At 35.8% G+C, this 25,742-nt stretch overlaps 14 protein-coding genes across 14 annotated transcripts; 5 read left to right on the top strand and 9 right to left on the bottom strand.

Annotated features, from left to right (window-relative positions):
- Positions 1-186: 186 nt before the first annotated feature.
- On the top strand, positions 187-1,623 carry AC631_00024 (uncharacterized protein; the record flags this gene model as incomplete). The annotated part of the gene is made up of 1 exon (XM_015608854.1): positions 187-1,623. One exon carries the CDS (start codon positions 187-189, stop codon positions 1,621-1,623), a length of 1,437 nt encoding a protein of 478 aa, XP_015470255.1.
- Positions 1,624-1,679: 56 nt separating this feature from the next.
- AC631_00023 (triglyceride lipase) lies at positions 1,680-2,855 on the bottom strand (the record flags this gene model as incomplete). The annotated part of the gene is made up of 1 exon (XM_015608853.1): positions 1,680-2,855. One exon carries the CDS (start codon positions 2,853-2,855, stop codon positions 1,680-1,682), a length of 1,176 nt encoding a protein of 391 aa, XP_015470254.1.
- An 87-nt stretch (positions 2,856-2,942) lies between these two features.
- COQ6 (putative N,N-dimethylaniline monooxygenase) lies at positions 2,943-4,421 on the bottom strand (the record flags this gene model as incomplete). Its single annotated transcript, XM_015608852.1, has 1 exon — positions 2,943-4,421. One exon carries the CDS (start codon positions 4,419-4,421, stop codon positions 2,943-2,945), a length of 1,479 nt encoding a protein of 492 aa, XP_015470253.1.
- Positions 4,422-4,714: 293 nt separating this feature from the next.
- SUA71 (transcription factor TFIIB) lies at positions 4,715-5,755 on the bottom strand (the record flags this gene model as incomplete). Its single annotated transcript, XM_015608851.1, has 1 exon — positions 4,715-5,755. The coding sequence occupies one exon, from the start codon at positions 5,753-5,755 to the stop codon at positions 4,715-4,717; it is 1,041 nt and encodes a 346-aa protein (XP_015470252.1).
- A 456-nt stretch (positions 5,756-6,211) lies between these two features.
- Positions 6,212-7,057, bottom strand: AC631_00020 (uncharacterized protein; the record flags this gene model as incomplete). Its single annotated transcript, XM_015608850.1, has 1 exon — positions 6,212-7,057. One exon carries the CDS (start codon positions 7,055-7,057, stop codon positions 6,212-6,214), a length of 846 nt encoding a protein of 281 aa, XP_015470251.1.
- A 152-nt stretch (positions 7,058-7,209) lies between these two features.
- On the bottom strand, positions 7,210-8,457 carry AC631_00019 (DNA-directed RNA polymerase I subunit; the record flags this gene model as incomplete). Its single annotated transcript, XM_015608849.1, has 1 exon — positions 7,210-8,457. The coding sequence occupies one exon, from the start codon at positions 8,455-8,457 to the stop codon at positions 7,210-7,212; it is 1,248 nt and encodes a 415-aa protein (XP_015470250.1).
- A 281-nt stretch (positions 8,458-8,738) lies between these two features.
- Positions 8,739-9,137, top strand: AC631_00018 (uncharacterized protein; the record flags this gene model as incomplete). Its single annotated transcript, XM_015608848.1, has 1 exon — positions 8,739-9,137. One exon carries the CDS (start codon positions 8,739-8,741, stop codon positions 9,135-9,137), a length of 399 nt encoding a protein of 132 aa, XP_015470249.1.
- A 47-nt stretch (positions 9,138-9,184) lies between these two features.
- Positions 9,185-11,323, bottom strand: AC631_00017 (uncharacterized protein; the record flags this gene model as incomplete). The annotated part of the gene is made up of 1 exon (XM_015608847.1): positions 9,185-11,323. The coding sequence occupies one exon, from the start codon at positions 11,321-11,323 to the stop codon at positions 9,185-9,187; it is 2,139 nt and encodes a 712-aa protein (XP_015470248.1).
- A 1,320-nt stretch (positions 11,324-12,643) lies between these two features.
- Positions 12,644-13,618, top strand: AC631_00016 (uncharacterized protein; the record flags this gene model as incomplete). Its single annotated transcript, XM_015608846.1, has 1 exon — positions 12,644-13,618. One exon carries the CDS (start codon positions 12,644-12,646, stop codon positions 13,616-13,618), a length of 975 nt encoding a protein of 324 aa, XP_015470247.1.
- A 573-nt stretch (positions 13,619-14,191) lies between these two features.
- AC631_00015 (m-AAA protease subunit) lies at positions 14,192-17,158 on the top strand (the record flags this gene model as incomplete). Its single annotated transcript, XM_015608845.1, has 1 exon — positions 14,192-17,158. One exon carries the CDS (start codon positions 14,192-14,194, stop codon positions 17,156-17,158), a length of 2,967 nt encoding a protein of 988 aa, XP_015470246.1.
- A 239-nt stretch (positions 17,159-17,397) lies between these two features.
- NPL6 (Npl6p) lies at positions 17,398-18,798 on the top strand (the record flags this gene model as incomplete). Its single annotated transcript, XM_015608844.1, has 1 exon — positions 17,398-18,798. The coding sequence occupies one exon, from the start codon at positions 17,398-17,400 to the stop codon at positions 18,796-18,798; it is 1,401 nt and encodes a 466-aa protein (XP_015470245.1).
- Positions 18,799-18,902: 104 nt separating this feature from the next.
- FGR15 (Fgr15p) lies at positions 18,903-20,327 on the bottom strand (the record flags this gene model as incomplete). The annotated part of the gene is made up of 1 exon (XM_015608843.1): positions 18,903-20,327. One exon carries the CDS (start codon positions 20,325-20,327, stop codon positions 18,903-18,905), a length of 1,425 nt encoding a protein of 474 aa, XP_015470244.1.
- Positions 20,328-20,783: 456 nt separating this feature from the next.
- Positions 20,784-22,922, bottom strand: AC631_00012 (uncharacterized protein; the record flags this gene model as incomplete). Its single annotated transcript, XM_015608842.1, has 1 exon — positions 20,784-22,922. The coding sequence occupies one exon, from the start codon at positions 22,920-22,922 to the stop codon at positions 20,784-20,786; it is 2,139 nt and encodes a 712-aa protein (XP_015470243.1).
- Positions 22,923-23,693: 771 nt separating this feature from the next.
- On the bottom strand, positions 23,694-25,055 carry AC631_00011 (uncharacterized protein; the record flags this gene model as incomplete). The annotated part of the gene is made up of 1 exon (XM_015608841.1): positions 23,694-25,055. The coding sequence occupies one exon, from the start codon at positions 25,053-25,055 to the stop codon at positions 23,694-23,696; it is 1,362 nt and encodes a 453-aa protein (XP_015470242.1).
- Between the last annotated feature and the right edge of the window lie 687 nt (positions 25,056-25,742).

Here is a 25,742-nt window from a genome sequence, read left to right as displayed (position 1 = left end):
GCATAGTAACTTAATGTGTATCGAAGGAAAAATTGAAACACTGTTAGGTACGGCTCGGATTATGTTGCCGAGTTCTTAAATAATAAAGGTCACTAATTGAGCATAAATGAAAAATCTTTGAGTTCAATTATTTACTTAACCACAGACTAATAATACGGCCCATTGGATCATTGGATCAATTGTATGATGAATTTATCAACTATTCCATTGATTATCAACGGTGAAGAAATTTCTACTTCCAATTTGTATCCTGTGTATTCTCACAAACATTCGCAAGATAAGATATGTGATTTCAGTTATTTGAGTGATTATGAAAAACAAATTCCAGAGATTTGTGATCATGCTGAAAAAGGGTTTGAAGAATGGTCATCTATACCCTTCAATGAGAAAAGAAATATTTTAAAGAAGGCTCTTGAATTGCTTGTCACCAAACGAGATGAACTCGTAGAATCTCACAAAGTTATTGGAGGACCAGAATGGTTCAGTCAATTTAATGTTGAAGGTGCTGTTGGTCAATTAGAAGAATATATATCACAGTTATCTCAACCTGATGGAGTGGTCCCAAAGTCGAATCATTGTGAATTAGCCTTGGCGTACAGACAGCCAATTGGAACAGTATTGTCGATTTCTCCATGGAATGCTCCAGTGATACTTGGGATGAGATCAATTGTGGGGCCATTAGCAGCTGGATGCTCGATTATTGTCAAGTCGTCGGATAAATCGCCTCATACGGCGTATTTGTTGGTGAGGTGTTTCTTAGATGCCGGCGTACCGAAGAATGCATTACAATTAGTTCATCTTAAGCCAGAGGATAATCCTAAAGCCGTTGAATTATTTTTAGGTAATAGGGCTGTTAAGAAAGTGCACTTTACGGGATCAACAAGTACTGGCCGAGCTATTGCTACTGTTGCAGCAAGGAATTTAAAGCCATACATGTTGGAATTAGGAGGAAAGAATTATTCGATTGTTGAGGAAGACGCTGATTTGGATAAAGCTAGTCAAAACATTCTATGGAGCGCATGGTGTCATATGGGTCAAATTTGTATGAGTACTGATAAAACATACGTTCATGAGTCCGTATATGATAAGTTTTTAACAATGATTAAGGGTACTGCTGAATCTATAATGAAAGATCCAGATTATAATTTATCTCAAAGAGATGAAGGGTATGCTAGAAGCATTCGCAAACTTGTAAGTGAAGCAATTTCTAAGGGCGCCAAAATTGAATTTGGGTCTGAGACTAAGTTTTCTGATAGCGGTGAAAATGTTCCAGTAACTCCGCTCATTTTAACAAATGTTACATCAGATATGCTACTTGATTCCGTTGAAACGTTTGGTCCTGTATTATCTATTTATAAGTACAATGATGCAAGTTCACTTGTAGAAAAATTAAATAATGATCAAAGTTGTTTGAAAACAGCAATCTGGTCTAAAAATACTGTCAAGGCATTACGGATTGCTAAGAAAATCCAGTGTGGTGGAATCCACATAAACAGCTCTACAGTTCACGATGAACCAACTATTGCTCACGGTGGTATTAGAGAAAGTGGACAAGGCAGACTTAATAGTTCTTGGGGGATCGAGGAATTTTCCTATGTCAAAACAATCACGATCGATGAATAAGTTAATATTTATAGTCTTTATGTATAATCTATATCTGAGTGAAAATCTTCTACATGTTAAAATCCTCTCTTTGACAAGTTTTCGGCTATGTCCAAATACAATGCAATGGCATTAAACTTTGATGTGGGGTGAAAGAAAGTGCTATCAATAGCATTTCTTAATTTATTTGTCCAATTGATCAAATCAAGGTGATCGACTTCGTCCAAGGTACCAAGATATCTACCCCATTTGGAGCTTTCTACACTTACAATACCGTCATTATCAATTCGATCTAATACTGGCTGAGTCTTATCTCGATACTGCATTTCATGCTTCATTATCTCCCAAGTTATTTTAAAGACATTAAACCATTTAGGATTGAAGCGTGCACCGTAAGAAAAATATGATACATTAGGGTCGTCCTTTATTTTCTCATTGAATTCTATCATGCTCGAAGTAGTTAATTCATGCACTGATTTCGGACATATTGAGGATAGATAATTCTTGTTCTTTAAAAGTTTAACAATGAAGTCTGCACATTCAGAGCCATGATGAGGAGTGGAAATAGTAGTTAATGAAACTACTTTATAATTGGTATGTTTTAGTTGGGATATAAGATAACGACTATCCAAGCCCCCCATAGAGTGAGCAATCAAGTTCACTTTGATTGGTTTGTTAGTTTCTTCGAATGTTGCACTCTCGGATACATCATCGCTCGATTTGTTTGACATATTACTATATATTGAAGACTTGGATTCGCTTTTACGAAGTTCGTCACACTCTTTGTTAATAAAATCGTTCAAATGGGTTGCTCTTTCCTTTATCGTGCCGAATGGAGGAACTTTAGCAATCAAAACAGTACTTCCTATATTCTCAAGTGCCTCCTTAATCCCATACCAATAATCTATATTAAATAGCCCATCATCAATAGTAGCTTTTACTTTCTCGCTAGCCTTGTGCAATTGGTTATGGAATCTTGGTTTGTGCATGAAAGTTAACTTATCAAAACCAGAAAATCCATGACATAGAACAATTGGATATCTGGGGATTTCATATTTCTCTTTCAACGTACTGAATTTATCAGTGATTATTGGCTCTTTTTTTCTTTCTTGTAAATCTATTACCTTGTTTCCTTCATGATCGGTTTTTTTTGGAGCTGCAGAGTAAAATCGAACAGCTAAATTTGTCCGAAGTACTCTTGAACCAATAGCAAGGTTCACGGTTCTTTGAACACAGCTATATCTTACATGCATATCATTATCTGTTCTACCTTATCAATACTTAATGTTGATAACATCTAAATTTCAGTCTCATATCCAAGTAAACACGTGACTATATAACTATCTACCACTGATTGCCTTTATCATTAAATCTTTGGCAGTATCGATTATATTTAACGATTTCATACCAAAACCTCTAAGGAAGACAATTGGGAACCAATCAGTCGAAAAAATTTTATGCAATTTATCACAAACACCCATTAATACATGGTTAGCTGGCCATGCATTAGCAGTATAATTCTCTAAGACTAATGTTGAGCCAATATCGAGGCCTCTACTTACTCCATCTTCGAGAGCCTTGATTAAATGTGCAACATCTGATTGACCCATGTTCAAGCCCTGTCCTGCTAATGGATGAACGGTGTGGGCAGCATCTCCAATCAATGCAATACGGGGGATTGCATATGTATCGGCATGAGATAATTTCAAAGGAAATCTAGCTCTAGAGTTCTCCAACACTGTAGTAACTTGTAACGGATATTTTTCTTCCAAAATAGAGAGCTTTATTTTGGACATACGCCAGTCTATGTCCTCAAGAACTGACTTGTCATTTGGATCCTTCTTTAATTGTTCATAGATGTAATTCAAGTCAACTTCCGACAATGTCATGGCTGCGTTAATTAAATGTGGAAAAATCTCCTCATCAACCTTCATAAATAATTCAGACAATTCAGGCGTGGTAGACCAAACAATGGTAGCGTTATCTTCAGTTAATGGCAAAATAGCAAGTGGACCAGTTGTAAGAAACCTTTGCCATGCCATTGAGCGATAATCCTCAAATTGATGTTTTATAGTGGCCACAAGACCAAATCTATTATAAGACCATCCTCTAGATGGGATATGCGAGAATTTACGAACAGGAGAATTAAAACCATCTGCTCCCACTAATAACCTTGTTTGTAGAACATCTCCATTCGAAAGCTTAACAATTGGCCAGTCAATTTCTGGAACACCTGCCTCAGGGTCGTTTTCCAATAGCTCCTGTGTATTTATTTCCTTTGGGTTAATGATTTCGACAACTTTCGTATTGTCTAATATAATTGCTTCTTGCTCAATACTTGGATCTTTAATATTGCTATTTAAGTCGTCAATCTTCGATATCAACGAACTTTGGATATTCAAGTTTTCACACATCGCTGCCAATACCCCAACACCCACTGTACTAGCATCAAATCTTATACGAGAATCCTTATCTTGGGAATCATAAGCAACAATATTATCGAAGAATTTAATTCTGTCCTGGTCTATATAATCCCAATTTCCAATTTTTTCTTGCATGAATTCTATTGATTTAGGGGTCAATGAAACAACTCTATTCGTATATTCATCCGGTGGGTTTATTCCAAAATCACGAACAAGTTCTAAACTTGATCCTTCGACTAATGTACATTTTAAATGTTTCGTCTTATGAGAATTTTTCAAAGCTGCTAATAAGGATAATCCAGCCGGTCCTCCGCCTATTACTACTATATCTTGTAACTTTGGTGAGTTTACAGTAGCAGCTGTTGCTAGTGACCTAGCAAATGATTTTAAAAGCATTATGGGTTAGAGAACTTTTCGTTACATTTACAAAAAACTATCTGCTAAACTTTGTGGTTCGATTTTAGAGTAATTCCAGCGCGCTCCAGATTTTTCATATCCATTATATTAGAGCTGTTTAAAACATAATAACGGCTAGACATAGCTAAATATACGGATAGAAGTAAAAAAAATAAAACAAAAATTATAAATAATGAAAACCAATATTAATATAAGAATGCCTCTTCTTTAAAATAATTTTTTTAGTTTTTTAGACTTTTATATAACACATTTTTTTTTGAAAATTCAGCAAACTAAGTCTTTGGAATGTCTTCCAACTTGACTTTGCCACTTTCAACCCAATACGGATCTATTAATTTTTCTTTTTCTTCATACATTACTTTGTATGAAGTCTTGATGGTACCATCACTGACACCAGTTTTATCAGCAATTTTGGAAGGTTGTAAGTCAGCACCAAAAACCAAGGCAGCCATATATATAACAGTCGCTGCAATAGTAATTGGAGATCTACCTGCCAAAACACCAACTTCTTTACAACGTCTAGCAATGTGCTCAGCAGCATTGGTGACTTGCGTACTTAAACCCAAGTGAGAACAGAATCTTCTGATCAAATCTTCGGCCGAAGTTTGTGTGGTTTGCATGTTATCTTGTATAAGAGAATATGCGTTTGGATTGGCGGCGTTCTTTTCTTGAATAATCTTATTCATGATTTTGAACACCTTACCAATCTCCTTTCTTGGAACATTGGTTAAAGCCCAAATTTCCTTAAAAGAACGAGCCACTTTAGCTTTACGACAACCAATGAAGATTGCGGCTGCCATGATCGACTCTTGAGACTTACCTTTCAAAGGCCTTTCTTCGTAAACCAATTTGTATACTTCCTTGGCACCATCTTGAACAATTTTTGGTAATTGGTATCCATCGCACATTTGTGACAACTTGGAATATGCCGCCGCCAATGCGTTGTCTTTTTTATCAACTAAAGACTTAGATTGAGCTCTATTCAATTCTCTTCCGACCTTGGTGTTGTCAGGGACATACGAGATCATTGTTGACAAATCTTCAGTATCTAACAATGGGTTTCCAGCATCACCAACACGACTTGGATCGTCACCATTCTGATCATCATTACTGAACGTTCTCCATTCAGATCTTGTATCAACAACACGATCACTAAGGACTAAACCACAACTACCACATACAATGTCGCCTTCACTAAATCTTTCAATTAAATCAGGAGGAAATATCTTACATTCCGGACACGTTAATGTGATATTGAGGTTTGGACCAGCAAATGGTTCATCCCCAGCAATTCCAGCAGTTTGGACACTCATAGTTATCTTATAATTCTTGTGGATATACAATTAATAATCAAAGAATGAGCGGGTATTTGATTCAACTATTCTAACGCAGCAATAATAATATATTGATTTATTTGTATTCGACTGAACGATACAACTGTAGATAGTATGTGAGGAGGGAGATGAAGGTAGATGGGCGGCCTAAGCTGATAAGAAGAGTATAATTTAGTATTGAAGGAACTTTTTGAATTCTCAAGAGGTGAATAATCGTGCGGTCCTCACACGACCCAATTACTAAATTATTCGAAATGATTCTAAAGGTGGTAATAAATGATCACAGAGAGGTCATTGCAGACTAGCAGGTCATCATTGTATATAATAATATGATTTTAATCAATATAAACTGATTTATGAAAAATAAGTACAAAAATGCGGGATTCAAGTGCTGTATCAACAGAGGTTTGAAGTACTCACTGTTCATTGCAGAATCTATTTCTTCTTTTTTGAGGGTTGATCAGTCAGCTTTGCAGCTCGCTTCTTACTGTCCGAGACGTCTTTTTGTATTTTGTCATTTTCGTCATCGTCTTCCTCGCTTATATCTAATTCTTCACCTTCAGAGCTGTCTTCATCATCCAACTCGTCTCCTGGTAAGGCCTCAGTGTAATATTTAACTGCATAGGGAAACAAATCATCGATTACCAATCTAGTTAAGTCGTCACCGCTGCGGAACTCTTTTCCTGGCTTAGTACCGGTCCAGCTAAACCACGAAAAAAATGATTTCATTCCCAATCTGTAGTTTTTCTTATCTTCTGACGACAAATCTTTACCTTTATTCTTTTTAATAAGTGTAGGGTTAATTTCACTTAACTCTTTAGGCCATTCAACTGAAACAGGTGATGAACTAAGCTTCTCTTCTCCATCTTCAATATAAGAATGAAAATGCTTGGTGATCTCTTGAGTTGCAACTAAAGGCTCATCATTTTCATCATCTTTGAAGGACACAGTAATTGAAAAATCTCTAGGATTTTCGGAGCTTTCAGAATCAGCAACTTTATAATGCACGTAAATATCGGTGATATATTCTATGTATTTTAAATCATCACTGGTAACATAGTCTGGAAAGTCATCATTTTCAGCTAATACAATATACCAGAATTGAGGAATCTGTGTTAGTATTTGACGACGTTTTTTATAGATGCTTTGTGTTTTCCTGATTCTATAGACACTGGCATCTATTTCTGCTTTATCCATTTCTTGCTCACATTCAGCTAACCCAATTAAATACTGTTCTAGCATCTGGGAATCCTTTTCAACGGAATCTTGCTCTTTAGACATCCTGGATCCTCTTATATATGTCACTTATCTACGTTGAAAAACAATTAACAATAAATTATTTAGGAATATTTGGATCATCTACTCTTTATATTACTTTTGTGTAACTAAAAAGCCTATAACAATTCTATTGAAATTACAGATATATGAACATATTAACGACCACCCTTTCTTACTCTTTTACTCATTTCCGGTAACTTGAAAGGAACCTTTAAGGTGGCGACCTTATAAGTGCTTGCAGAGACCTTTGGAATACCAAAAGCTTCTGCCTGGGCAACAGTAGCTGATTTAATAATTGCACCCAATGCTTTGCATAAACTAACTAATCTAGTTGGTTTCATATTTAACTCATGAGCCAAAGGAGGCAACTCAACCATGAAGTTATCAATATGGAAGATGATGGCTATTAAATAACATAAAAGCTTATCTTCATGATGAGGACCGATAATGAACGATCTATCTTTTGACTTACCGAACTGCGAAGCACGAGGAATGGTAAATCTTTCTAAGATACCATCGACTAAAATTTCTGAAGGTTTGTTTTGTAATTTCAACATTAAAGTCTGTTTGTCCTTAACACGGCGGTTTTCGTAGACTCCAAATAATAAAGATGCGTAGTATAATAATTGGAGTTTTTCAGTGTTATTGCTAGAAATTAATGGCGCCAAATGCTTTGATACATAAATTGATTTATCATATGGTAATAATTCCAATCTCTGCTTAGGATCTTCTTCTGTAAAAAGAGAATTGACACGCAAGAATGACCATTCCTTCTTGGGTATTATATTATACAATGGATAGATATCCTCCACGTTTGTGGCTTCAACATTTGCAACTGGTGTTGGTCTATCATTTGTAACTGTGTCTTCCATTTGTTTTCTGGTTGGCAAATCTTGCGTTGTTTCCTTCACAGAATCAACAATATCCAATTCCATTTCTTGCAATTTATCCGCATCAATTCTGTTCTTTTCTAAGTTTGTGATGGCAGCCTTGGCCTTCTTAGTACCGAAAGCTTCACCTAATGCATTACGTTGGGTAACATTACGAACACCTGCTTGTCTAATAGAAGGTCCCTTAAATGATCTTTTCGATTTGGCGGTTACCTTACTGAGTACTAATGGAGATTTGTATAAATCGACCGATTTGTTAAGAGGGTCGTACAATGCAACTACATAATCATTATTATCATCTTCGACAGTTTCCCCATTATAATCCAATCTTTCATTTTCTCCATGAATTACATATTCATCGTGCTTCTTATGCTTATATAAATCAAATTCAACATCACTTGGAACTGATAAACCCTTGAAAAATGATCCAACCACAACAGATGGATCTTCCGTATAAGATGAAACCCTTAATTCAGTAGTCTTAGACTCTCTTTTTCTTTTCTCCCCTGACATATAGATTCCAATTATAATTAATTACCCTTCAACACTGTAAAAATAAAACGCTTCTTCATCTCATCTACAAGATCTTTCAAAAAAAAAATTTCAGAAAACTCACGTGATTAATGGAATATCTAAATTTCATACATTCATGAATACTGGTTGAAATCATTTCATTGATTTCGGTCATGGATCCGTATATTGAGGATAGAAATATTCAAAAACGGACACATTATGAAGTTCTAGGTTTAAAACCGACTTGCAATGTGCTGGATATCAAAAGTGCTTATAGAGACATGTTATTAACGCACCATCCTGATAAGAATGGAAACGCTTCCACTACTGTGAATACTATACAAGAAGCTTATAGAGTTTTAGTAGACCCAGAATCAAGAGAGAAGTACGACGAATCACTTAGAAGGTCAATTCAAAGACAAGGATTCAATATAAGCGGAGATGGTCTTGATATATACAGTTTGGATGATTTTGAGATGGTAGAAGAAGAGGAATGTAGATGGATTAAGGATTGTCCTAGATGTCAGTTCCCTAAGTCCATTAAGTTCAAAGAATCCGATTTAATTGAAAACGGCACCGAGGACGGTGAAAATGGCTATGAAATCATAGTGCAGTGCGAGAGTTGCAGCCTATGGATAAAAGTAAAATATTACGAGGATAATGAAGAAGATGACGAATAAATAGATTGAGATAGACTTTTAAAACTAATATATACAATGCAATAAGCCTAACGTGATTCATTAATGTAAGACAAATCTTTGCCGTTGAACCTAAATTTCTTTAAACTACGGGATTGCCTCTGTTTCGCTTTCTTTTCTTCCCAGATTTGTTCGGCTTGCCAAACCGCACTTAAGGCATAACCCATGGCTTTGAAATCGGTCATTAAATTAACATGTCCACAGCTTGATGAGAATTTACCTACGATCTCACCTTCACCAGTTTCGGCGTCATAAAGTCTAAATCCTTTATTTTCAGGCAATAACCATTTTTGATGTATAACACCGTCACCATGGCCATAAAAGAATTCATAATAATTACCATCTTTTATATCATCTAAGCTGCGAACAGTGGAGCCCCTCACAGAAGGAACTCGGTTACCATAAACAACAGCTAATGGAGGATACTCAGCTGCTAACTCTTCCTGGAAGTCCAACCCAAGAATAAATTCCTTAGTTCTCTTTAAGGTTTCTTTTAAGTACTCGTAAGCCTGACTAAACAGGATAGAGTAATGTTCTTCTTCCGCAGGGTTAGGCTCTGGAGAGGGGGATAATAATCTTGGTGAATTTATACTTGGATTACTTGAACCAATAGTGTCGCTGCCAGTATTAGCACTACTTGGCTTGCTTCTGCGAGAAATAGATTTGGCACTATAGTTTAAGAGCTTTGATCCCAAACTATTGATCCTTGTAAATGAATAACTTGAATCTGAAGTCACAAGTGTACTTGAGCTTGCTACATCATCAGATACAGGGCTTGATAACCTTGACATTTCTCGAAGCTTTCTAGATTTAGATACTAATGGATTCAAATTGTATTCAACCCATGTATCAGGGTCAAAATAGTCCAAATCATAATATTCGTTCGTATCTCTATTCACAAATGCTCTACCACTTAGTGGTAAGAAATTGAAACTTGAACGCATCATAAAATTAGTTTCTGGAGTTAATATCTTATCTGAAAACAAAACAGAGTCACCAAACCTTATAGGACCCAAAACATTGAGACATTCGCTAGGTACTCCAACATATATAATAGATCTGAATAGCTTTGGGTTTTTCTGCATTGTATAATGAGCAATCATCCCACCCATAGAATGTGCTATTACTAAGGTTGGTTTACCAGTCAGTTTATAAATTTCCATTAAAAACTTTTCGAACTGTTCAGCTAGGAAGTTTCCGCTTAATCTCCAATCATACCCAAACTCTTTAACATTCGTTTTGGGATTATGTGACAATTTTTTGAGTAATTTCTTACAGATATCAACAGGCCCTATGTTTTTTAAAACACCATCAGGGTAAATATAACGGCTTGCATTTATTTCATCTTCTTTTGTAGGTCCTAGCAAAAGGTTTATTTTTCTTAAATGGAATCCAGCCTTAAATGGAATCCAAACTCGATTATTTGTCTTAGTTTCACGCAAGACAGACCCACGATATCCCCCCAACAATACAATATTCCCATCGATTTCATTATAAATAGTTTCGTATTCCTTTTCTTTCTTATTTGAAAGAATGAAATCTGGCAACATTTCATTAAGGTTTGCCGCAAGAGAATGCTTCACTGCTCTAAAGCGAACATCGTCTACACCCTTAAAATCTTTAAAATAATTGGCTTCATCAATGGTGCTAACCGATTGTTGTCGTTGCAATTTAGTTTTGATTTCATGTCTGATGGGGTCATGGTTGTGTACGTGGGGTATAGGGTCCTGTTTGAATGCTTGGAATTGCTTATATAAATTTGATCTGATGTTGGTTAAGCCTCCAAATGGCAAAGAAAATGAAAAAACCTTTTGGGACTCATTATAATCAGGATGACATGTATTGTCTTTAACTTTCCCGGATGTATGCAAGTCTTGATCTCCAGATGTCTTATTTTTATCACTAACAGGATGCTTACCTTCATAAACTTCCTTTATAGATTCACCACCCACAATGGAATCCGCATCACTTCTAGGCATCCTTCTACCTGATTTAAGCACACTGTTGTCTGTTGAACCCTGTCTGAGGATGCGATCCCCATAATCAAGCGGTTGTTCCTCTTTATCAGATTCATCAGAAGTGGGAGATTCCGAACTAAATGATTCTCCACCTTGGATCTCTGGACTACCTCCTAGAGTATGGTCTTTTTTTGCATGCACTTCCGGCATTCTTGATAATTGCATTGCAAATAAGAATTTCAATAATCCTTCATCAAGAAGAGATAGTAACCGATTTTGCCGAGGTAAAAAATAGCGCGTAAATATTCACACACTACTGTTGCAATGTCCTTTAAAAAAATATACAACTACCTTAATTTAGTTCAACGAATGTTAATGTGACATTTGATTGAAGCAGATATAGCGTAGTAGTACCAAGTATTATGGAATTAGTGATTTTGAATGTCCATGAAGTTAAACTAGGTACTTAACAAAAATCGAGGAACCTAACTCAACATAGAGGTATTTTACACCCATATCAGTACTACCAGTCAATTTAGGGGTTATAAATTACTAAAAGAATAACGACGAAGCATTTCTTAAGCATCTAGCAATAAAAAATTCAAGGTTGGCAAAGTTGAATAAATTGTGAGAATGTATTAATTTTAATTTCAGTTGCACGTTTGGGCTGCAAATAATAGCAAACGTGGGTGGATTTTTAAACTAGAACTGAAATAATCTAAATATAATAAGTAACAGAGTGTGTTGAGCAATTGGCAGATAATTACCGAAGTAAGTGGTTAGGATCTTCCGAAGAGTTTAAATTGTTCCTTTGTTATGGGGTTCTAGAGGCGGATGCATTGACAGTGGTCTCTGACGCATAGATAAGGGATATTGTGCGTTACCAAGAGTTACATCATGAAGAAAATTATTAAGCCCCAGAAAACTATCAACTGTCTTAGGAAATGAACGGGTGCCATAGTGTGTATATATGCGTGATATTGAGAGAATGCAGCTTATGGCTTAAGGAGAATAGGATATTACACGTGTAAGACAAACGATACATTGTTCTGATGCTGACTATATTTAAAATAGGATAATGAACTATTTCAATAACTACAAAAAACTGGTATATTGGGATTTCAATGCACCATAATTGCCCCATGGGTTACATAAGTTGCATGAAGGTACGTGGCAGAAAGTTGTAACAATAATTGCAGCAATCAGTAACCTCGCCCGTTGGAATTTGCATCTGTACGGGAAACTTTATTGGGCTTGATATGGATCATTGCAACATACACGTTGGGGTATGTTGTGATGTGGATATCCGTTGGCATTGATCTTGTTCTATGTCTGAAAATTTATCAAGGTACCATTAACCTCGTGGATTGAGTTGTACAATAGTCACAACCACGTTTGCAGATATGGTAACAAAGTAAACTTAACAAGAAGGAAACAGAAAAATGAGATGTTCAAGGTATAAATAGGTGTCGAGGGAAGAGGCAAATCAATATTTAGTATGGATCTGTATCTACAATACTCAATCTCACTATGCAAAGCAAAACATTTACTTCTCGTCAACTTTCCATGATACTCTTATCATGCTGCTCCTTACTTGGGGTAGGATGCTTCATGTATGCTGTTGACTTATCGTTTTTGCAAGACAAAATTTCTGCTATCTCTAAAAGAGATAATGGTTTCGAATTCGGAATCTATTCAAACAATGTCAGAGTTGATACTAATAGTCGTTTCCCTTCTGAACAACCTTGGAGCGAAAGAAAAGGTGGCGTGGTCCAAGCCTTACAATCTAGAAATGAAAATAGTCCTACATTGGTTGGTTTACAGGAATTGAAACATAACCAATTGGTTGATGTTTTAGAAGGCTTGAACGGTAATAATAATAGTTCTCCATGGACCCACTTTGGTGTTGGGAGAGACGATGGTGTAGAGAAAGGGGAATATGCTGCCATATTGTATAACACTAACGAATGGAACCTCTTAAACGGTACATATAAATGGTTAAGTGAAACCCCTGATACCCCAAGTATCGCTTGGGGTGCTGCTACTATTAGAATTGTTACTATGACCACCATGCAACACAAAAAATCAGGCAAGGTTGTTAACTTCTTCAATACCCATTTTGATCAAAAGTCAGAAGAAGCAAGACAAAAGTCTGCTGATTTAATTTCCGGCTGGATCCAAGAAATTCCAAACGATTATCCTACTTTCTTGAGTGGTGATTTCAATTCCATTTCCTCCGATGTTGCCTATCAAACCCTTCAAAAGAGCATGAAGGATTCAAACACCGTTGCTTACGAGCATATCAATGGTGATTATCCTACTTATACTGGTTTTGAAAAAAATGATAACCAATCTATCATTGACTTTATCTGGTCTCCTTTAGACACTAACCAAGAGAACTCCAATACTTACGCCCTTGAATATGAAGTTCTTGATAACATGTACAATGGTTCCAGATTCAGTGATCATAGACCAGTCAATGTCCACTTTAAAGTGTACGAATAAATTCTTGTCTTTTTTAACTTTCTCTCGTTATATATTTTGAGTTTCGTTGCTTTGTATAGCTACTTCTTTATAGATTGCAAATAAAAGTCTAGTATATTAAAGAATGCGACATCTATATTTCCGCTTTAGGTATTATGCTTCCAATGTGTTGACTTTTTTGCAAGCTATACTACATAAGCCATCATGAGTTGTAAAATATCTTATATAGGGGATGAACTTTTGATATATTTATTAGTAATTTTTCTATAGTATCTGAATGAGAGACTCTGAGCGAGTCAAATTTTAAACTTGCACCATTCATATTTAATACAAGAATCACATTTTTAATATGCGGAGTATACCTGGTGGGATATATGAGGTGGGTAACATGGTTGATTCTAAATGACTTATCTTTATTGCCCTTTATGTTCTAAGTTTAAAAATTGGTTAACAATTATACACTTATTACTAAGTTAGGAAGTCTAAATTTTAGTGCGTAATTAGCATGAAGGCAAAATCGAGAAAACTCGAGTATGAAGTTCGCTAGCTAAAGCTCTTTTTAAGGTAAAAGTATTAAAGGGCATAAAGTTGGTAATGTCGTTGAGGGCTGTTAGAAGACCCATAAGGGCAATATTCAACCCTAGCATAAATTTATTGAGAACGCCTTCCGTAAGAGGCCTACACATAACGAAGCGCTTACTTCAAGACCAGAAAACCGACAAAGATGGAAAGGATGATAAAATAAATGCTGAAATAAGAAAATTAAAAGAACTTAAAGAAACATACCGTAATGCAGGGTTTTTTGAAAAGTTGAAATTGCATAGTCAGCTATTGAAACAAGAAGCAAGAGTTACCGAAGCTCAAGAATCAAAGTTAAATGCAAGCATTCTGGGCCCAGTGATGAAATTTAATGAAGATCCTATGTCAATAGAGAATTTGGCAAGGTACCAAGTGGTCTATTCTTTCATGTTAACGACATTTGTCCGTGAATGTGAAGCTTATACCAAACCACAGTCGGTTAATTTCAATCCTGATGCATTAATCGAGGATATAATTGAGACATTCCAAGAGTTTCATCCAGACTATGCACCTATTACAAAGAATGACGTGTTGTTCTACTTCCATGTGTATCACGTTTTGCTGAACAATATTATATTCATGGATGAATTGAAATTCGACCATCCAGTTGTGGCAAAATTATTGAATTCTTATGTTAGCATGAATCCAGAAGACAACGCAACCGAAAAGGCTAAAATGTTAGCCGAAGAATTGGATGTGAATGAAGATGTAGTTACTGGCTGGTTTAATATATTTTCAATTTTATCGTCAACACCGTTTGCTAAACCTGGCCAGAAATATACTTGCTCCTTATGCCCTACAGAGTATGCCCGTTTTCAGGTGTTCAATACTCAAGTTGATGCTATTCAAGATAAGTTTTCAAAAATTTATAATGATGCCTTTAAAAAATCGAATAGCGCCAATACTAAACAAAACTCTAATTCTAACCCAGGATTGAACAGTTTCATATTTCAAACTAATGAGTCTAAAAAGAATCCTCAAGATAATAAAAAGAACGATAAGAACAAAAATAGTAAAGACAAAAAACCTATTGAGTTTGAAATTAATCTCAATGGTTCTCCAATGAAATATTTTCAACTTGGACTTTTGGGTGGTCTTTTGATGTACATCTTGTATAATTTGTCTCAAGACAATGACAATGAAATCTCATTCCAAAAGTTTTCAGCTGACTTTTTAAGTAAGAATCTTGTATCCAGATTAGTCGTTGTCAACAATAAAACTGTTATCGTTGAATTGAATGATAATGGTAAAGCACAATACAACAATCATCAGGGCCGCTTTTATTTTAATGTTGGATCTGTTGAATCATTTGAACGTAGTTTGCGTCATGTTCAAGAGGAATATCAAATTGCAGAACCGGTTAGAGTTCCTGTAGTCTATGTCAATGAAGGTAACACCACCAAGATGTTAATTAACTTTTTACCAACTATTTTATTCTTGGGTGCTATTTACTATATGACCAAGAAGGCTAGTATGGGTGGAATGGGTGGTCCATTAGGCTTTGGTAAATCAACTGCAAAAAAATTCAACCAAGAAACAGATATTAAAATTAGATTTAAAGATGTTGCAGGTATGTCTGAAGCGAAAGAAGAAGTTATGGAATTTGTTAAGTTCTTGCAGAATCCTGAGAAGTACGAAAAATTAGGGGCTAAAATTCCAAGAGGTGCTATTTTATCGGGACCACCAGGTACCGGTAAGACGCTTATAGCCAAGGCCACGGCTGGTGAAGCCAACGTTCCATTTTATTCTGTTTCAGGTTCTGAGTTTGTCGAAATGTTTGTTGGTGTTGGTGCATCTCGTGTTCGTGATTTATTTAAGACTGCCCGTGAAAATGCGCCATCAATAGTATTTGTCGATGAAATTGATGCGATTGGTAAGCAACGTTCAAAGGGTAATGCCAGCGGTGCTAACGATGAGCGGGAAACTACGTTGAATCAATTGTTGGTTGAGATGGATGGGTTTGAAAGCTCAGATCATGTTGTGGTTTTAGCAGGTACGAACAGAGCTGATATTTTGGATAAAGCTTTGATGAGACCGGGTAGATTCGATAGACATATTGCTATTGATAATCCTGAATTGCAAGGACGTAAAGAAATCTTTCAAGTTCATTTAAAAAAAATTACGTTAGCAAAAAATATCGATCATGACCTACCTGGCCGTTTGGCAGCTTTGACACCAGGATTTTCTGGCGCGGATATTGCCAACGTTTGTAATGAAGCTGCTTTAATTGGTGCCAGATTCAATGCTGAAGCTGTTACGTCTAGACATTTCGAATTAGCAATTGAAAGGGTCATCGGAGGAATTGAAAAGAAATCAAAGATTTTGAATGCCGAAGAGCAGAAAGTTGTTGCTTACCACGAAGCAGGCCATGCTGTATGTGGTTGGTTTTTGAAACATGCTCATCCATTATTGAAAGTTTCCATCATTCCTAGGGGCCAAGGTGCTTTAGGTTACGCACAATACTTACCACCCGATCAATATTTGATGTCTGCTTTACAATTAGAGGATAGAATGATCATGACTTTAGGTGGTAGAGTTTCAGAAGAATTGCATTTTGACTCCGTAACAAGTGGTGCCCACGATGACTTCAAAAAGGTTACCAATATCGCCCAATCAATGGTCTTAAGGTTCGGTATGTCCAAGAGAGTTGGTATGGTCAACTACGCTGATACACAGTCCCAGGATAATTTAACAAAGCCATTCAGTGACGAAACAAACTCCATCATAGATGAGGAGATTCAAAGAATTGTGAGAGAATGTTACCAAAAATGTACTAATTTATTGAAGGACAAATCTCATGAAGTCGAACTAGTAGCTCAAGAGTTATTGAGGAAAGAATATATAACTAGGGAAGATATGATTAGATTGTTAGGTAAGAGGCCATTCCCAGAAACCAATGATGCCTTTGATAAGTATCTCGACGGTAAGGATGTTTTCAAAAACGAAAAGCCTGCAGATGAGAAAAAAGATGATGTTCAATAATCTGTTTAATTACTATATAGAGTTGCAGGTCGTTTATAATGCTTCAATATGAAAATTTCTTGTATATATTAATAAAAGAACTAAATAAAACTGTCCATTTAGTTAATTATCAAGTTATGTAAGTTCGAGTAAAAGACACGACCTCTAGTCAATTGGAAATAAACACGAGAAAATGATATTTTAGTATGGTACTGGTTGAAATATTAATTCTTGACAATTAATTAGATAGATAAACGTAAATGCCAAGATCTAGATCACGTCAAAGTAGAAGAACCCAATCACCAGAAGATACGCGGTCTCCTAGAAGCTCAAGAGCTCGTCGTACTAATCTTTCAGGGCTAGATTTGAATCCAGATGAAGTGGATGATGATGAAGAATACAGCGAACAGATGCAGGAAGATGAAGAAGAAGATGAAGAGGAAGTGACTAAGAATGACTCTGAAGTTTACGAGGAAGATAATGAAGAAGAAGAAGTGATAAGTAAGAGGAATCCCAGAAAGAGAAAGATCGATAGTGATGAAGATGAAGATGAAGACAAAGTAGATGAAGATGGAGAAGGAGAGGTAGAAGAAGAAGAAGAAGAAGAAGAAGAAGAGGAAGAGGAAGGAGAGGGAGAAACAAAAAAGAAGCCTATCGAACGTAAAGTACAAATTCATTTGGAAGATAAACGAAGGGGCCCAAAAAAGAGAGGTAGAAAGAGGACTAGATTGACGGTTACCGATGACGGGTTTTTTGATGAAGAAGGTAATACCTTGAATATTATTGATGATGAGGTTGTGCTTGATGATGAAGACCCAAAAGGTAAAGAAAAAATCGATGAGAATGGTAATTTGAAAGGAAATAGACAGTTCCGCATGAAAGTATTTACTGTTTTGGGAAATGGAGATAAGAAATTTATGATTTCGACGGAACCTGCTCGTCTTGTAGGATTCCGTGATTCATACTTGTTATTTAAGACTCATAGAAACTTGTTTAAGAAAGTTTGTACACACGAAGAGAAGATTGATCTTATTGATAGGCACATAATTCCAAACTCATATAAAGGTAGATCAGTTAACTTGGTTGCGGCCAGATCCATCTATAGAGAATTTGGAGCAAGAATTATCAAGGAAGGTAAGAAGGTAATTGATGATTTCTGGGAACAAAAGGCTATTGATAATGGTGATGTTGCCGGAGAATATGCAGACCCGGCGGAGTTATATGGAAACCTTTATAAGCAGCCAACAGTTTTAGGTGACACAGGATCCAATGCAGGAACTACACCAATAGCTGGAGCCCCTGTTGTTAGTTACCAATCTGACCCAACATGGATGTATCAAATCGCTTTGAAGACAGGGGAATATAACTCTAAATTGCTCGAACAAAGAAGTCAAACATTCATCCGTGGTATCAAAGATGTATATACTGGGTTAAATTTCTACCCAACAAGTACTCAACCTACAAGGGTTAAAATGACGAAGGTTGGTGACAACGATGATGAAACAATAACATATGATACTAAGTTTGTGAATCCAAACATTCGAAATAAGGTGACGGGTTTAAAAGAAGTACCTTTGAGCATTTTCGAAGATATAGAAGATGAAGAAATCAAAAATGCAATTTTGGAACAACAAGCATATGAAAAATCGTTTGTTAACTGAAAACCGCTTTCTCAATATAGTGTATTAGTATATATGTAATATAAAAAGATAAAATTAAATATCCGTAATTAAGATGAATTAAACAAACAAAATGCCTTCTTTGATTAGTTAAAAGTGTCTTCAGCAGAATCAATTGCCCCAGGAGAATCATTGATATCACCCATATCATCGTCCATGTCATCGTCCATATCGGACAAATCCTTACTAGATTTTCTCTTTTCCATATGTGCACGTAGTTCGAAGTCCACTTTTGTTTTTCTTCGACCTACGTGAACTGTGATATCGCCTTCTTCCACAATTTCCGCATGCTTCTTAGAATAAGCAACTTCAGCTTTCGCTTCTCTGCCCGAAATTTTATGATTTACTCTTATATGCTTTGCTAAAGTGTCATGTCTAGTAAATATTCTGGGACCAATATTTGGGCTCTGTTTAACACAAACATAGCATTTAAATAATTTCTTCTTTTTAGAATGGACCGTCTCTTGATGTCTTATTAACTCATATTTTCTTGAGAACCGACGTAAGCATAGCTTATCTGGTTCGTCAGCCGAAGGCAACTGACATTCGTGCACGACATCTGGATCATAGTTTGATGATTTGTTTGATGGTTTTGCTGCAGAGGTTTTCTTGATGATTCTATGCGCAGCAAGCTTCGAATCTACCCTTATTTTCTTCTTTTCACTTGGAGTCAATCCAGCTAACGATTCCGAGACAAACTTATCATGATCATCCGCATCTGTCGATTGATTAACATAAAGAAATGAAGAAGGAGTACTTGATCCAGATACATTTTCATAAGGACTGATGGACGCATCATCAGACATGGGAGAAGCTGAATTTCCAGAATCTTGAGATATAGATTTCTTAGATCTTGGACGCTTGGTTTTTGCTTTGAACTTAGTGTTTTCATTTGATGATGTTTGCTTGTGCTTGTAATTAGAATAATCTTTGATGAATTTAGCATAACATTCGTTCAAGTCAAATTGTATAATTGACAAGAAATGATAGATAGAAGGTTTCCAGGTTAATAAGTTATATAATTCCCAATAATTTAAGTTCATTATTAAGTTTGTTAAGAATCTAATCGTTTTCGTAGACAAATCGACATTTTTATGGCTGGTTGAAATTTTAATAAATATATCGAAACACTTCTCAACTATTATGTACAACTTAGAATGTATCGGATCCTCTTTGTCAACAAAAGTAGGAAGCATGTCCATAAGCTCATACAACTTTTTTTCCAAAGTTTTGAATTGGTCTGGTTCAATTTGATTCTCATAGATTAGCGATATAATCTTGAAAAGATGTTCATTGTACTCATCAAGAGATTGAGGTGTACAAACATTCAAAATAGAAACCACTTCATCTAATGAAAACTGTCCCTTCTGCGTTAAGAGCTGTGTCTGGCTTACATTGGTCCCCTGCTCTCTTTGTATGCGGAAGTCTGATTTGATACCTTCACTGCTAACATCCGAATTATATAGTCCCCACGGATTCTGGTTTATTAAATGTAACGGCAACGTAGTCATCTGGCAATATATCACCAATTAATCAATACTTTGTGCTTTTTGATTATTTAAATGTACTTCTGATCCTTTTTTGAAATGAAAAATGATTTTGCCATGAATTGAAAATAGCAATTAGTACCGTTCAAAAATTTAGAAAAACCAATTAAACTCTGCTGAAAACCGGGCTTATTGAAACTTAAATGTAAAATATATCTTCTATGAGCACTTTAACGGTTACTCCGACCTTTATAATAGCTAGTAGATGTTACTTTTGCTAATTAATTGGTTGACTGGTTAATTTTTTTATGATTGACTGCAATAAATGAACCAAACTACACGACTTTCCAGCTTCGGCTTTTCTGCGTCAATTGAGTCAGCACATGATTCTGTCCTACAGATAATTTGCACCCAGAAGTCGCTGGCATTTACATTATTAAATATATAAGTAGAACATACATATAGAATGAGAATAAATATTTATGATGATTTCGAATCATCCTGCTTTTTGCGCAATTCTAAAATCAAACCTCGAATCTTAGAAGCTTCGTCCGAAGGAATTGAAGACGGCAAATTATGTGGATCCAAAGTGAGGAGATCACTTTCAGACAATTCTTCATTTGAATTAAGCTTTTGAATTGCATTAGGAAGGGGAGTATTTAAATAGGCTACATCCATCGAGTGAGAATGAGGTTTTGTTGCACCAGAGTCTTTTTCAACTTCGAATTGGTATGTATGCAGTTGCGTTGGGTTGGAAAATCGGAATTTTTGAAAGTTGTCTTTTATGATGGATGCTTCCGGTTTGTTGAAATTTACTGAATTGATATTAACATTTCTATGTGACGGACTTGTCGAAGGTGAAGCTACATTTTGCGAATGTAAGCTCAGGCTTTCAAAATTGGGAGATTTATCGATGACAGTGGTCTCTGGCGATGTATTGGAGATCATAGACGCATTTGGTGGTGATGCTGCCTCGGATTCAGTGGTTGCTTTTGATTTATTTGACGACGAGCTCCCTGGTTGGTTTCTACTTTGGCCATCACGAGTACTGAACAGCAAGAACCCAGCATAGCTCGATTTTATAGTAAAATCACTGTTCAAAAACTGTGGACGAGGTAACGGCTTACCGAACTGTCCTGATGCTTGGTTGCGAGGTAATTTGCTAGGATCATCAATTACTTCTACATTTTCTTTGGCATAATTAACTGCCATTTTATTCTCTTTCCCGGTGATTCCATGCTTCCGTCTTATGTGTCTTGCAAGCGAATCGTGTCTTGGGTAACTCTGCACCTTAGTTCCATTTCGTGAACAATAAATGCATTTATATATTTTTTTCTTTGTAGCATGAACGAATTCTTGATGTCTTAACAATTCGTTCTTACCGTAAAAAATTTTCAAACATGCTTTCATGGTGTGAGGGTCCATTAGATGGCATTGATGTATCACTCCAGACTTAGATTTATTTTTCTTTGCCTCCTCTTCCGTAAGGCCCTTTTCACTTCCAGAATGTATTATCTTTATTTCGAATTGGCTGTTGTCATCATTATTGTTGACATTTTCAGAACCTGGACTTTGACTAGATGTAACTTCTCTTTCTAGTTCATGATCTTCGTTTTCTTTATCATCTTGTTGAACTGGTGGTTCTGAATTTTCTTCAACATCAATACTTGGTGTTTCATCTCTTTCAGGGTTTCCTACTTCCTCATATTTTTCATTTACTTGCTCTTCTTCGATTTCATTATCATCGTTGAAAGTTTCGTTGAAAGTTTCAATAGTATTTTGGTTCAGATCTTTTTGCTGTTTACGTCTGGTGCCTCTAGTTTTATATTCGTGTCCATTCACACCTTCAGCATTGTCACTTACCGATTCAGCCTTGTCCTTCTTTGCCGTTTCTATATTATTGGCTTCGACATAATCATTGGTTATAGTTTCATTCTTTATAGTGATTGGTGGTTCTAATTGTCTCTTCTTTGCAGGGTTTTGCAAATTTGCTAATGTTATATCAATATACGGTGTTATATTTATCTTTGAGTATTTTCTCTTCGTCACTGTGGGATCTAATGAATGGTAAGAATAGTTATAAAATGGATATGGAAATGGGTATTGTAACCCTTGGGACATTGATTCAACCATCAAGTTTTTTGGAGGCCTGACGAGGGGCCCAAAGGGCGTCTGAACAACCTCAATGTCAACTAATTTTAAAATATATTCTAAATCAGGCAAAAGATACAACAAATGGTATACTTCCCAGTATTGCAACATGTAAACTAATTCAACCATGTACTTCGTTATATGTGACGCTAAAGACAAGTTAAAGTAAGAAGACGAAAACTTCAATAGCGGGGCGTAATTGTCGATTAATATCTTTGATAGTTGTTCATTAGGATAAAATATTCTATAGTTGGTGTCTATAGCCGAAGATGGTTTAGGTATGTAAGACGTCAATTCGAATAAGTTTCCCTCTATGGACATTCTCGAAGTATCATCCAAATCACGCTCCTCATTCAATAAGTAGAGTAGCTCTGACAAATGTGACGAATAATGATTTATAGATTCATTAGGTAAGAATTTGGAGCCTCTTTCAGTCACTATCAATGGTTTATGTGCTGATAATTTCATTAAATCTTCCACTATAGGATCTCGGTTCCGGTCGTCATTTCCTGCTGCAGCTGACCGAGGAATATCCTTCGCTATTCTTCTTAGCAATGCTATTATCAAGTTAGTACGACTGTAATTAATATATGCGACATATTAGTCCATATTCAATGATGCAAAAGACCTATTTTTGTAATTTGTTTCTTTCACAACCATCGAACAAAAAGCAATTTTGCTCATGTTTTCTCTAAAAAACCCTCTAGGGGCAATACATACTCTCAGGATGAAAGGCATCCCCATCGATTGATTCCTCATTAGCCTATTAATATATGTTAGTAGCCACTCAAAAATGTATTCCGACTCTCCGCTGATCTAATAACAATATTCGTTGGCACTTGTAAATTTCCTTATAAAATCATTGGGTTTGCCTCAGAATATCTTCTTAAAAGTCGTTGAAAAGAAAAACAAATTTCTAAAACCGACATACCTCTTTAACCCCTGAATAAACAGACATCTCTATATGAAAAGTATCCGATGTTCTATTTATGATTAAGGTTAAATTGTCTTTAAAATAATAATGGCCAAATTTTAATCAGCCTGCAACCAATTTCATCGAGTAGTAGGTGCAACAAAATTGATAAAATTGGAATTCACGAATTCTACACGACCATTTTAGATTGCCTCATTAGGAAGGTTATACTATTTCGCGCCTATACAGCTGTACATTAATATTAAGGGCATTATAGATATAATCATTATATCTTAGTATACATTAATAAATAGAAATCTAGACAGCTATATAAATACAGTGCCGCCTGTAGATGGTCTTCTATGACTTATATCCGCTTCCCTCTCTTCTGAATAAGAGTTGCTAATAAGAGTGCTGCTGCCCGCATCCTCATCTAAGTCTTGCATGTCATTAGAAGAAGTTGACAAGTAATTAGATTGTGGCTTATGTTCGATTAAAGGCACATCATATATGTCTGGCTCTTCGAGATACTGCAAAACATATTTGAAGACCTTTTCGCCTATATCGTACCCCCAGATATTATCTAAGTGTTCGTGGTCATGAACAGGTTGAGTAGTAGTATATTTCTCAGGTAATTGGCCTTTCATGACATCGATATCAACAAGCGAATCTATAGTTCCATAGATAAGATGAATTGGTATACGTATCGTTTTCAATGGATACGACATGGGGAATATACCTGACGCCTTAGAATCATGGTACATCTGAAAATTCTTGGAGGATATGATTTGGAACCAATGCACAACCGTTTTGACAGATGTTGTCAGATACAAGTGGGCATACGAGCTTAATTTCTGTAGCTTTGTTATGTTCTCGGACTTCCAATTGAATAGCAAATAGTTCGAAACATCAATCGAGGTATCAAATAAAGGAGGGTACATGATTCTTCTCCAAAACAATACAGATGGCATCAATATTTTTCTAGAAAACAACAAAAAGACCACAGATGGAGAAGCTTTCAAGAAAATATCAAGAAACTTAGAATAAAGACCATGAGGAGTAGTAGCTGGAGAAATTGCAATTATTCTATCAATCCTGTCATTTAATTCTGGGTTAATTGAAACACTCGCAAATGCTTGGGCTGTACCTTGTGAGAAACCAATGTAAGTAAGTTTCTCTTTCCCTGTAACTTCTAAGATAAAGTTAATAGTGTTAGGAATGTCGAATAAGGCGAATTCGTCCATAGAGAAGTCCCAAAATTTTTCTGAGTCTATTGCATGAAATAAATGTTTCTGTGAATATTTGTTACCTCTGTTATTACCTAACCAAACGTCATATCCTAAATCATATAGCAAAAATGGTAAATTCTGATTTTTATCCAACATTGTAACCCAAATCTCACTGCTCATTAATAGCCCATGGTGCAAGTAGACTACCTTGCCGTTTCTTCTGGAGGTCGAACCAGGTTTGCAAATTCTTTGGATAGTCAAGAAATAATTATCATCAGTCTTCAATATTCTACTTTCAACATCATATCCAAAAAATTGACACATTTCCCTGATATTATTGCTATTCAATAAATCTATCATTTGGTCATAACTTTCTTTAGTTACACTAGACGCATCCTGGCTATTCAAAACTTTATAGCGAACTTCTTCAGTATCATCAAAACTATTGAGTTTAGTCATAGAGTAGATCAAGTTAATGGGATTAGAGGTGAATCTATACAACACCAATGTGGTACTTGTAAAGAATTGTATGACTATTGATGGCAAAAATTGAGTAATTAATGATATTATGAACTCAAGCCATGTTAAAGAAAATGAGATTATTAGGAGTAGCCACTCTCTAAAAGCCAATCTACCTAATAATGGAACATACATTTTGATATAGGGTGTTAAAAGTTTATAGAAAATAGCCCCGTCTAAATTTGTGTTTTATGGGCTTCACAATTTGAGCCCGCGAACCGCAAGTCACCAGCGACGCTCGTTATGTAAACCAGCATACTATATTATGCGGTCTTATAGGCGTGGTTGAGAGTATAAAGTTGTAATTGCTGTATCCCAATGCTATCTATTTCATCAACTAACCGTGGCTTCTAGTTTCATTAACTAGGCTTTTATATAAAAAAACTTAAGCACTTAAGCGAGCATTATTGAGCAATTTTTCTTAATTCATTTGATCTTGATACATGAGCTATTTTTTTATTCTAGTTCAGTTTATTTCGATTTGACTAGCGAATATATAAGTAGATCAATTTCCATGGATTTTCTGTCAACACTATCGAATTCATTATTTGTTTTTTAAGGTTTATGAATTGGTTTAAATAGTAACAATTTCTAAGCATCTGTTCACTTATAGACATTGGATAAGGG

This window comes from Debaryomyces fabryi (assembly GCF_001447935.2).
Source record: "Debaryomyces fabryi strain CBS 789 chromosome Unknown contig00001, whole genome shotgun sequence".
NCBI lineage: Eukaryota > Fungi > Ascomycota > Pichiomycetes > Serinales > Debaryomycetaceae > Debaryomyces > Debaryomyces fabryi.
Note: the sequence above shows the minus strand (reverse complement) of the source record. Positions and strands in the feature narration are given on the sequence as shown.